The sequence below is a fragment of the Dryobates pubescens genome, chromosome 12 (genome assembly GCF_014839835.1).
Source record: "Dryobates pubescens isolate bDryPub1 chromosome 12, bDryPub1.pri, whole genome shotgun sequence".
In the NCBI taxonomy this organism is placed as follows: Eukaryota; Metazoa; Chordata; class Aves; order Piciformes; family Picidae; genus Dryobates; species Dryobates pubescens.
The window spans coordinates 23,275,211-23,288,384 of NC_071623.1; the positions used below are offsets into that span (position 1 = coordinate 23,275,211).

At 42.3% G+C, this 13,174-nt stretch overlaps 1 protein-coding gene across 1 annotated transcript; it reads left to right on the forward strand.

The window, feature by feature from the left end:
• Nucleotides 1-6,164: 6,164 nt before the first annotated feature.
• LOC104306420 (claudin-8-like) lies at nucleotides 6,165-6,914 on the forward strand. The gene has a single exon (XM_009907385.2). It carries the CDS (start codon nucleotides 6,176-6,178, stop codon nucleotides 6,842-6,844), a length of 669 nt encoding a protein of 222 aa, XP_009905687.1. The 5' UTR covers nucleotides 6,165-6,175; the 3' UTR covers nucleotides 6,845-6,914.
• Nucleotides 6,915-13,174: the final 6,260 nt, after the last annotated feature.

Below are 13,174 nucleotides of genomic sequence, written 5' to 3' on the forward strand. Positions count from 1 at the left end.
TGAAATTCTAATGCTTCTCTTGGCCTGCTTGAGGATATTTATTGTGTTACTGATTTTTCTGTCGCTTTTCCAGAAATCATGCCAGCCTGTGATAATCTGGTTTGGAAGGCATTAGTTTGGTCATCCACAAAACTCCATTAGTCCTAAAGCCAGGCAAGCTATTGCAGAAACAAAAGCACGTTAGAAAACTTTTGGGATACAAGTCTGGATTTTTTTCTATCAAGAACAAAAAAAGGGAAGTAAAGAAAAATAGTAGGGAAGCCTATTCAGAAGACAGAAAAACAGAAGTAGGAAATACATTCTGTTTGTATTTGTGTGAAGTCTTGACACCCCAACAGTATCTCTAAAGCATGCATGTGCTGATTCTGTGGATGGCAGGTTAACTGCTCTGCTGCAGAAACATCACTCTCCCTTCAGTCTTGTTCTAACTTCACATAACACATAATTTGAATTTGTGCATTTGCTTGCCTGAGTCCCCCTTTCATCCCCTTGGGTGCTACAAATAACTGCAAGGTTACTGTTCTGACTCAAATATTGCCAGTTTCTACCACAGAATCGTAGAATCAATAAGATTGGAAAAGACCTCAGAGATCATCAAGTCCAACCTATTACCAATACCTAACACCTCGGGACTAACTAAACCGTGGCTCCAAGTGCCGTGTCCAATCCTTTTTCAATACCTCCAGGGACGGTGACTCCACCACCTCCCTGGGCAGCCCATTCCAATGGCTGACAACGCTCTCTGTAAAGAACTTTCTCCTCACCTTGAGCCTAAACCTCCCCTGGTGCAGCTTGAGATTGTGTCCTCTTGTTCTGGTGCTGGTTGCCTGGGAGAAGAGATCAACCCCCACCTGGCTACAACCTCCCTTCAGGTAGTTGTAGAGAGCAATAAGGTCTCCCCCGAGCCTCCTCTTCTCCAGGCTAAACAACCCCAGCTCCTCACAGGGCTGTGCTCCAGACCCTTCCCCAGTCTCATTGCCCTTCTCTGGACACTTTCAAGTATCTCAATGTCCTTCTTAAATTGAGGAGCCCAGAACTGGGCACACTACTCAAGGTGTGGCCTAACCAATGCTGAGTTTCTTCCCCCCCTTTCCAAAGGTGATACACCCTCTTCTTTCCCCTTAATTCCTTCAAGACCTGCTTGCCCATCCAGGCTGGTCGCCATCCCTGCCAGCTCATCTTTTGGCACATGGGCACAGCCTGCTCCTGTGCCTTCAGGAGCTCCTGTTTGAAGTAGGTCCAACTGTCCTGGACCCCTTTGTTCTTAAGGGCTGCTACCCAGGGTACTCTCCAAATTAGTTGCTTAAATAAGCTGAAGTCTGCCCTCCAGAAGTCCAAAGTAAGGGTTCTGTTATTGCTCCTCCTTATTTCCCTGTGTATTGAAAACTCCACTATCTCATGGCTGCTGCACCCTAAACAGCCTCCCACCCTCACATCTCCCACCAGCCCTTCTCTATTTGAGAACAGCAGGTCAAGCAGGGCCTGACCCCTGGTAGACTCACTTAACAGCTGCATCAAGAAGCTGTCCTCCATATGCTCTAAGAACCTTCTGGACTGTCTCCTCTCTGCTGAGTTAAGTTCCCAGAAGATGTCTGGTAGGTTAAAGCCATGCACAAGGACAAGGTCTGGTGATCTTGAGACAGCCTCCAGCTGCTTATAGAATAATTCATCAACCTCTTCATCCTGGTTGGGTGCTCTATAACAGACTCCAACCAGGATGTCAGTTTTGTTAGCCTTCCCTCTGATTTTAACCCACAGGCACTCAATCCTTTCATCCTCTTCCATATACACATTATCACCACAATGATGCTGTTATACAAGATTAAACATTATTAATTAAATTGAAAATTATCATTGTCTCCTCTGAACATTTCCTCTTCAAAACTCATAATATAGATTCCAGGCCACCAGATAAAACTTCACTTTTTCTCCCCTTTCCACCTGTGAAATCCTGCTGCAGTCATCAAGGCATCTGGGGCATAACAGAAGAGAATCACTGGGCAGTTGTTTTTATCTTTAATGATAATCATGCCACACTTGTCAAAGTCTTATGCTTCAGGATGGGCAGCCCTTCACAGCAAGAATGTTAGGAATGCTAAAAATAAAAGCCTGGGGAGCTTTTGGAGAAGAAAATTAAATGTAATATGGGGATGCTTCAACTCGGCTGGACCACAAATGATAGGTATTGTCTGGAGAAGCAAAACTTTTAATCAAATCAGCTTAGGCAGGATTTCATTTCAAGAAGGTCTGGCATCTGTAAATTGCTGGCTAATTGCAGGAGATGCTAAAGAATTCTACTGAGGCATCCACCTGAATGGGATAAACTGGGATTTAATTTTTCTTTCAGACACATCAATCGTGGAGCCTTTCCTAAAACAGTGAAGAAATATATCCATCCCAGACCTTCATATTTAGTGATCAAGCCTATTTCTGCACGAAGAAAAAGAGTGACTTTATGCAAAATACTTCATGTTCCTACTCATTTCATAGCAGAGGGGTTTCCAGTGAGTATAAGCTACGTAGTGGAAGTTGTAAGTCAGCTTGCCTGTATGTGACTCTGTGCTTTCAGATACAGAGGAATTCAGATGTAGGAATTCAGACTCTTTCATGCTATATTAGAGTACACAGTTTCTACATCAATACTATAGGGGTTAGCGTGGCATATCCAGATGAATGTATTGGGAATTTATACATTGTGCCCAAGGAGAATCAAACAACCATTTATTGCTAGCCAGAAAATGACACCCTTCAACAGGAAACCATGGGTTGCAAGAGGAAGAGAGCTATTACCCCCCAATGCCCTTGCATCTGCTGTGCACCTCAGCCTTGTGAGGACAGCACTGCCTGCTCTGCTGTTCATGAAGTCAAACAAGGAAAGAAGTGCAGCAGGGTGCCAGGGCATGGGGCTGTAGGGTGTAAAACTCAGGGAAAGTGAAAAATCACAGGACACTAGGGGTTGGAAGGCACCAAGCCCCTTGCCAGAGCTGGACCATATAATCTAGTACAAGTCACCCAGGTAGGCATCCAGATGGGCTTTGAAAGTCTCCAGAGAAGGTGACTCCACAACCTCTCTGGGGAGCTTGTTCCAGTGCTCTGTGACCCATACAGCAAAGAAGTTCTTCCACATGTTGAGGTGGAACTTCCTGTATTATAGTTTACATCCATGAGTCATCACTCACACAGCAGTCATGGTCTGTAACTCACAAAGCTATAGGGTCCCTCCATTGCCTTGCTAACATACTCAGGAAAAAAGGGCTCAAATTTCCAGAGGAGGCTGATTGATGGCAAGCATGAGCCAAAAGGGCAAATACAAATACACGTGACAGGAGAACCGCAGAGCAGCTAGTGTAGTTGTAGTGGGATCAGAATCTCCTGATCACCACAGCAGTAGGAGCACCCCCTCAAAAAAACCCAGACTCCTGCTTGGCTTCTCAGCCTTTGAAATGATTTTGGAGCTGGCATCAGACTAACTGTGCTTTTCAGGGGAAGGTTCTCGGTGCCTTTGGATTACAAAAGTCATGCAGGCAGCAGGTTTGATTTCAGAGATATAAACAAAAGCAAAGGGCCATAATGGAAAATTGCCTGGCCGCAAATCAGGGCTCAAGGGACTAAGAAACAGGGACAGGATACCTACCTTTACCATGTGAGCATGGTTTTTTACACAGCAGCCTTACAGAGGTTGGAAAAGAAGGTGGATATGAAAGCCAACATGGATACAGAGAGATTTGTAGAGTGCTTTGCACTTTGCCTTGCCTCCTAACCATAGTTTCATGTGCACACATACAAACACATTTAGAGAGCATAAATATTATATGTAAGGGGGACTTCTATCTTGTGTTTATCTTTGATACGCCAACATGCTGGAGCATGTCCAGAGAAGGGGCACAAGGATGATCAGCAGGCTGGAGCACCTCTCCTATGAGGACAGACTGAGGGAATTGGGGCTGTTCAGTCTGGAGAAGAGAAGGCTCCAAGGAGATCTTATTGTGGCCTTCCTAGAAGAAAGCTGGTGTGGGACTTTTTAGGGTGTCAGGTAATGATAAGACTAGGGGGAATGGAACAAACCTAGAAATGGGTAGATTCAGGTTGGATGTTAGGAAGAAGTTCTTCCCCATGAGGGTGGTGAGACACTGGAGGAGGCTGCCCAAGGTGGCGATAGAAGCCCCATTCCTGGAGGTTTTTAAGGCCAGGCTGAATGTGGTTCTGAGCAGCCTGATCTAGTGTGAGGTGTCCCTGCATATGGCAGGGGGTTTTGGAACTAGATGATTCTCGAGGTCCCTTTTAACCCTAACAATTCTGTGATTCTATGACAGCCTTGGCCATATCTTCCCAAAACCTGTTGGGATCCTGTAGCCTCACCTTGAACAGGGAGCCTGTCTTCCTTTTTTTCCAAATCATAACCAAACCTCACCCTCAGCTGACTTATGATTCTGGCTTCTTTTATTTATCTGCTTTATTTACCTTCTTTATATTATTGTCTTTATTTATGAGATAGGACTAACACACACAAAAAGGGAACTGGATCATCCCTGAGGTCCCATCCAACCCTAAAAATTCTGTGATTCTATAGAGCTGCACTTGTCTGGTTTTCAGTCTTTTATTTACTTTCTGGTTTTGAAGGTACATAAGTGTCAAGAAATAGAGACCAAAAAAAGTTCAAATTAATAGCAGGAGACTGGCATTTCAATAGGTATCTAATTATATCCTAAATTGATCTTTTATAGTGTAACAAATTAGTTCCTGTTTTAACATATGGTGTACTACCTTATAACAAACACATTCTAATTTATGCTTGGGTTTTTTTCTCATGTTAGGGCATATGCAGAGATCAGGATGAATATTTTCTGTATGCATTCATAGGTTCCTGAGTTTGTGAAAAGAATCCACTGTTACACGCCTGCATATTTTCCTTTTTTTACCTTTTTCTTTTGGTTTTTGTCTGTGATTTCTGTTGCTCTGACTTTTGCAAATGTCTTCACCCAGTGTTTTCCAGGACTGTCTGCTGGCCACATCACACAAGGTCCTGCTCTCCCTTGTTGTTCTGTTTTGCTGTTTGTTTAACTGAAATGATGTTGTTCTAAAGTGGATGGCACTAATAGGTGTTTACTTGGAAAGGCAATGCTGCTACACTTCATCATAGGGTAATTGGGGGGTTCACTTTAGCACAGGAAAACAATTTGCTATGTAGCTTAAATTAACACTCTCTAGACTGGATTGTGCAATCATTGAAGTAGGTGGATATCTCCAGAAGCTTGCCTATTCCTACTTGCTAGAGCAAGAGAAATGCATGTGTGCACAGGTATTATAGACTACACTAGACTAGACTAGACTAGACTAGAAAATAGAGTAGAATAGAATTAACCATGTTGGAAGAGACCTTTGAGATCATAGAGTCCAAGCTATCATCCAACACTATCTAATCAACTAAATCATGGCACCAAGCACCCTATCATGTCTCCTTTTGTTCCATTCTACTTCTTAAATTGTCTTTTACAGCAGAACTGTTTCAGGTTCAGAGTTACTTTATCCTTTTGATTTGTTTCGTTCCTAGATCCTGCCATTGTAGTACTCTCCTTCAAAGTTCAGAACAAAAGTACTTTGGGGAGCAGAGGCTCTGTGGCAGGGAGTGCATCTCTGCTTTCCTCCTGGCAATTTACCACAGAGCTGATGAATATTCTTGCTTGCTCTGTGCAAGAGCTTCAGTAACTGCACCAGCACATACCTAAGCCTCCCTCGCCACTGAGACCAGTCCATTTCCTTAGCGCAGGCAGACCTGTAGACAATATCTAGAGTTGAGGGTAGGGCTCTCTTTTTCAAATGAGTGTTTAATAACTGATTTCAACGCAAAGCATTGTTCTCAGAAGCTGCATTTATCCTAAGTGGCTCTTGCTGCTTTATACACACCCTCTCCTTTCTCTTGCTTGGGAAAGTTGTTCCACTTGATCGCTCAGTTTGCCTCTTTGTGTCAGTGGTGGCAGGGGAATTATAAAGGCGATGAAAGTGCAGCCAAGTCCCAGACAGTGTGTGCCAGATTGAAGCTAATTTAAAGTCGTGCAGACTGACTGTGCTTTTCACAAGGGGCAACAACCTTTGGAAAAAGTTGTGCATCTTCTTGCCAGCAGTATTCACCTGGCTTAGAGAACCTGCTGAGGTGTGCTCACCTCGTAAAGGCAACATGGTTGGTAGCGCTTTGCAGATTGTTGGGCTGCTCATTGGCGGCACTGGCACGATTGGAACATTTGCTGTCATGGCAATGCCTCAGTGGAGAGTGTCTGCCTTCATCGAGAACAACATCATCGTGTTTGAGACCATTTGGGAAGGGCTGTGGATGCACTGCATCAGGCAAGCAAACATCAGGATGCAGTGCAAGGTCTATGACTCCATGCTGGCCCTCCCACTGGACCTGCAGGCATCCAGAGGGCTAATGTGTGTTGGATCAGTGCTCTCCTTCCTCGCTTTCGTGGTTGCTGTTATTGGCATGAAGTGCACTCGGTGTGCGCAGAGCAGCTGTCAAGACAAGGGTCATGTTATTCTGACGGCTGGGCTCCTCTTCATCCTCTCAGGTATAGTTGAACTCATTCCGGTCTGCTGGGTTGCCAACACCATCATCAGTGACTTCTACAACCCCCTGGTCAATGCTGCACAGAAAAGGGAGCTTGGAGAGGCCCTCTACCTGGGCTGGGTAGCTGCTTTGTGTCTCATTGCTGCTGGAGCCATATTCTGTTCCTTTTTCCACTGTTGTGAGAAAACAAGAAGCTATGGATACTCTGCACCAAGCTACTCTTCTACTCATAGCCAGCACAAGAAGACTGAAAGCTCATACTCCAAAAGCCAGTACGTCTAGATGTCTCCTGCCTTCTCCTATTTTTGAAGCAGTCTCTCTGGATGGATTTCAGCTCTGCACAAAAGGACAGTATGAAAGCTGCCTTTGCCTTCTGCCTTGTAATTGGGATTGCATTTTGGAGCTGCAGCCACCCTCAGCGGGTGCCACTGTGGCTGACATGCAGCACAGACAGTTTTAATGCATGGAAAGGTGGATGCTTAATACTGTTGTAATAGTAATTTCAAATAGCTTTTGGGCTGTCAAGCTTTGCTTTGGGTTGCATGTTACGTGTAAAGCAGTAATAAAGAGCTTAAAGTTTCACTGCCATACAAAATTCTAACCTACTGTAAAGAAGAGGGGAATTAAGCAGCTCTGTGGGGTTTTTTGTTTGGTTGGTTTGTTTTGTTTTTCCTGCCTGGGAAAGAGGGAATAACAGTGAATAAGGACAAGATAACAATGGCTTAAAAGTATTCACTAAGGGCTTGTTTTACTGTTGGTTTAGTGGAAGTTTGCATGAGGAATTTATTCAGCAGAGGCAGGTAAGCTGAACTACACAAAAGATAGCTCTTTTTTCACAGAATAAACATAGCTTTATGTTCACCCCAGATAGCATAATTTTGGTGAAAGCTAATATTTATTTTATTAATCTTTTTTTTTTTTTAAATCCATATAGGTCAAACTCACTCACATCCTTCTTTTTTAGAAGCAGCAGTATTTCCTTGCAAACTTCTTGTGGCTTAAAGCATTTTGCAGTATTGCACAAATCACACCGTGTTGGTTACCTGCTGCAGGACCGTGTGATCTATACATTTTTAAATATGGAAGTTTATCAGGCCAATATTTTTCATGACACCCACTCACACTAGCATAGTTTAGAGGCATAAAGAACATAAATAGAGAGAGCATTTTCTCATGGTTCCCATTAAAACAAGCTAACCGATATTTTAAGAATAGAATCATACCCCATGATAAGAAACTACGTAGACAAGACAAGCCTACTGAACAATGAATAGGTCCATACAAATTAATATGAAAAAGACCCAAATTAATCAATACTAATAATGTTTTAATAGAATTTTGCAACCAATGAATAAGTTGTAACTCCAGACCCATAGGAATTAATGGAATTGTGCCTTTGAGCTGAGAACACAACTAAATTTGTGGTGTTTAATGGAGAACGACATTCTTGTTCTAAAGCTTGATTGACCACTTTAAATACTTTCTAGAAAGTTTATTATGTTATCTGTAGTTCTCTAGTAAATTCCTTGGGCTTTTACTGCTGGAAAGTTTGGAAGCAACATCTTCACTTCATAAGAAAAACATCTAAAGAAGCTAGAAGAAACAAAAATTTGCTTTAGAACTTGCTTCACAGCGTTTGTAGAATACAGAGTAAGATGTGCTTGATTATGTAATTTTGTTTTTCCTCCTTTCTTATCAAATTATTTCTACATATGTACATGTGTAATGTGCATGGCCTTTCTCTAATATAGCAGTGTGTGGCTGTGTTTCCTTTGTATTTCTTCACTAATGTTTACACAGCAGTCGAATCTCTTTTTTGTGGGTGGGGGGGAAAGAGATTGGAGGAGAAAACCTGTTGTCAGAGACACTTTTTCAACATCCTACACAGAACTCATGGCTATAACACCAGGCTTTATAATGATGTCTACAATAAAGTCACCTTCCTAGTTCACCCCTCTAAAAGGTAGGGTATAAGATGCTACTCAGAAAACCACTGGTATAGGTACTGGTGTGCCGAAGTTGCCTCTGCTGTTGAAACACAGTGCAAGTCATACAATATTCATCTATAGGCCTGAGGCAAGCCTCAGTAAAAAGTAAGATTTGCTCTGTAAAAGTCTAGTGTACATCAACTGCTACTGCTATGTTGGATAATGTTATCTGCTCCCAGTAAAGCACACACTGAGCTAGTTGTGCAAAAGAAGGCAGAAGAAAACTAAGAAAACTTCCAAAACTATTTACAGCACTAACAGGAGCACAAATTGAATGAACTAGGAGAGAGACCCTGAAGCTTTTGAAAATCTCCCTTTAAGATCCTGCAAACCCTTCACCTTATTATAACATAAACATATTCTCCCATAACTGCCTCTCATGAATGTCCAGCCATTTCCTTCAAACTGTGGTTCCAGAAGTTTTGTGCAGGCAAGGCAGATCTATAACAGAGCCTAAGTGTATGTGAGCTCCTGTTTTGCAAATGAGAATGAATCCTCTGAAGGGAGACCTTATTGCTACCTGAAGGGAGGTTATAGACAGGCGGATGCTGGTCTCTTCTCCCAGGCAGCCAGTACCAGAAGAAGAGGACACTGTCTCAGGCTGCACCAGGGGAGGTTTAGGTTGGATATTAGGAAGAAGTTCTATACAGAGAGAGTGATTGCCCACTGGAATGGGCTGCCCGGGGAGGTGGTGGAGTCACCATCATTGGAGGTGTTCAGGAGGAGACTTGATGGGGTGCTTGGTACCATGGCTTAGTTGTTTAGGTGGGTTGGATTGTTGATGGGTTGGACACGATGATCTTGAAGGTCTCTGCCAACCTGGTTTATTCTATCCTATTCTATGTATGTAAATGTCCCTAAGATGTTAGTCTAATTGATAAAGAATAACATGATCAGGATAGGAAGATGTTCTCTCCCTCAATGCTCCAAGCACTTTCACCTCATTGGTGATGGTGTTTTATGGAGATACAAATCCTCTCATCCTCATGATCCTTCACATACCTTTTTCTGCCTCACAATGTGAGCCCTGTTCCATTTCAACATAAAAGCATTAGATTTGCTTGAGGCCTTTCCCTCTTCCATCTTGTAATTAGTTTTATGTCAGTCTGCACATACCAGACTGTTTTCTATCTGGTTTGCTTTCCCTTCCCTAACTTCCAGCCCATTAATTCCCAAAACTTCATTAGTAGATATAGCTATTAGACATTCTTTCTTCTTCTGGAGTATTTCATTCTGTGCTAAACTACACATTTCAGAACTGGACTTAAAGTGTCTACTGCTTGATTCCAGACCAAGTTCATATTTTGACTGGCTTCATAGTATGCTGCAATTAGGAACAACACTGGCTTCTCCTGAGGGGAAGCAATGTGCCCGCACTGGTGAATCATTTTTACCCTTCCAGTCTGTGGGCTGTCACTGGGCAGAGACACATCAGGTCTAAAATTACAGACAGTGGTGCATCCTTGGAGCTGCTATGATTCACAGTTCTGGAAAGGGTATTCTGACAAAAATTAATTGCATCCTGCTGAATACTCCTGCTTTGGTCTCTGTGCCAGCAGAGAATGGATTTATGACTTCTAGGAATAGGTTCTTTTATGTGAGTGCAAGAATAACTGTTTGTCAGGGCAGGGTTTCCTTTCTCCACATCTTCTCCTCTCCCTCTATTTGAAGTGGAACAGAGGTAAATCAGGAGATGAACTCTGCAGTTATGCAAGACCTAATGCCTAGGAGCAATGCTACTCTTTCCTAGGGGATACCTCACTTGCCACCCATGGAAAATTAGTCAGAGTGTCCAGGGAAGAGGTGGATCCAAGTCCTAAAGAGAAAAGAGTAATGGAACATCCTGTCCAGAAGTGCAGAGGTTTGATAAACAACTCTGGATTTGAGTAGAGAGAGAAAAGTGATACTGGGAGGTGACCCTGCCGCATACTGAGCTGAGGTGTCACTGGGTGCACAAATGAGGCTTAGTGGTGGTGAAGGGTTTATTACAGAGGTGGAAATTAACAGTGTAGTTGCTTAGATTCAGAGGGTAGGGTTTGGAAGGCAAAAAGTCAGTGGGACAGACTTGACAGAGAGAAGCTCAAATTATGACTGAGAAATACGTGGACACCCCTGTTCTTCACCATTTGAGACTTGTTTGTTTAGTTAAAAACTTGGTTAATGGAAAGCTAGTTCAAGGCTGTATTATTATGCTGTGCTCCAAAAAGTATCTTTCTTGGGATTCTGAGCCTAAGATCCTGTTTCTAAGTGTATCAGGTAGTCTAGTAAAAGCTATTACCTCTTTCTGGAAACCTTGCCTCTCATCTATCCCTAGGCCATCACTGCCACAGTATACCCTCTCCTTCCCTTTACTCCATGATAGTAAATCATGTAAATAAAGGAGTTCCCCTGGGGAGTAATAGCCTAGCTGTGTACCCTGCTGCTAACCCTTATGGAAACAATCAATATTGCCTTGAGAATTTGCCAATGTTACAGTTCCAACAGCTTAATGTGAACTAGGCAATCAAATGCCCCCAGATGCTTTGAGGTCTTGTCATTAAATAGCAAAGCAAGATAATATTTTCTGGCAGGTTGTATTTCTATCAGGATGGCTTGCTACTCCCTGTATGCAAGTACTGAGGTGACAAATACCTTGTAAAAGCCTAAAGCAGTTTAGATGGATTAACTACTCACAGCAGTATTTAATATTTTATTACTGTAGAATTTTCTTGCATTAAGGTTGAGTTCATTCACAGTGTCCAGGAGATAGGCTTCCTCAAAGAGGGAATAGCATTAAGAGTTTGGCAGTTTATCAGGCTGTGAATTTCAGGAATACTGGAAAATAAATATTAGTTCTTTCCAATTCAACTGCCAGTCATGGATTGCCTTGAAGGCAGGATTGGAGGTCAGCACCCACCTACAGTGCCTGTTATTTGTCTGGGGGAAATACCTTTCTAAGATACAGTAAGCAGATGTTCCTCTCACTCCAAAATGTGCCATTCTTGAAGAGAGGGGGAAGGAACTGCCTTCATATTTTAATATATGTGCAAGCTGTCATATTAAAATCAGAAAAAATAAAAAGGCCTCTACTGGCTTCTGTCCATTTTCTCCTGAATTAAAACAGAATGAAAGTAACATTTTGCTTTACCTAAAGGCTCAAAATACAGTAGTCAATGAAAATACCATAGAAAGTAATGAAGCCATTAACTCAACTATGATTTCATTGACCAATCCTTGTAATATTTGGAAACAAAACAAAGTGGCTAGCCCAGCATGTAATGAATGGACTAGTGGAAGCCACAAGCAGGGAGGAACTGATGCCATTCACAAGTGTTTCCAAAACAGACGATCAACAGACAATTCTAGCACTATGTGTTGTATGCTTAAAGCAGATTTTGCATGTAGAGGATGACCTAGGTCTGCTTGGCTTCACCTGGCACTTCTGCCCAAAGGGACAGGATGAAGAATGACTGCAGAACCATAGCCTGCTAGACTTCCCACAGCCAGATTCTGAAGGTGGTTTGGTAGCTTTGCAGCCTTTCTCAATAACTGCAGCCTCTGGGAGGTTAAAAGACTTAACTGCAACTCTTAGTAATCACTAATCTAAAGTGTGCTTTTGATAAATCTACATATTGCCTCTTCAAAAAAAATGTTACTGAACCTAAAATTTAGTTCATTAGCCTGTAATGTAACCAACCTACTCTTGAGGAGACCTCATAAAGAGCTATGGACATTATTGTTGCACATTTGTACAACATTATAGTCTATTTGTCTATATATAGGTGCATGTGTATGTGTGCAGACCCTAAAATTCAATGCACAGAGAAGATAATACAAATAGGAATCAAACCTGCTTTCTGGGGGGCAGTAAAGTGTTTACATTATTGATGTCTATAATTAAGCCTTGGAGATCATTGACAGGTTCTGCTAATCATGTGGACTGGAGATGCTCTAATTCCTCCTTTTCAAGGGACATCAGCATTTTAAAAGCTAGGGAGGGAACAGAAGAAATCATGCTAGGAAAGAAAGAGGAAATGTAAATCTGAACAAAGATCCAGGGAAAGATTGGATGTAAAGGATAAGTGCTTCCTCAGTTGCCTATTTTCCTCTTTGAAGGCAAATTTTGAGGTGGACATATTTGCATAAGAACTGGTATTCTCATTTTGTGTCAGGTAACCTTCCAAATAGCATAACAGATAGAGGACACACTGAATGAGGAGACTTCTAAAATCTAGTCAGGTGGAAATGGGGTTTTACATACATTTCTTCTCACCTAACACTAAAGCTGTTGCCTTTGCCATGCCATGTGATGATGTATTTAATTCTACATTAATAGCTGACTGCTGTTCAAAATGGTTTTGAAGCAACTCGGCCAATGAAACATTCCCTTCTGAGAGGTAAGGTGAGCCTTTAAATGGAGGTACAGTTCTCTAGGTTATACAAGGGCATAAGAGCTCCCTTCAGGCTGATTCAAACAGAGGACTGTGATGCTAGAGAGAATTCTTACAGCTGTTCGTAAAGCCAGTGACTTGCTGGCATTGATGAGGTTGTTGAGACTTTCCAGTTCTCATGAATTTCCATGATAATGGTAGTGTTTGCAGATTCCCACCGCCCCAAGCTCTCTCAAATAGCTAATTTTAATTTC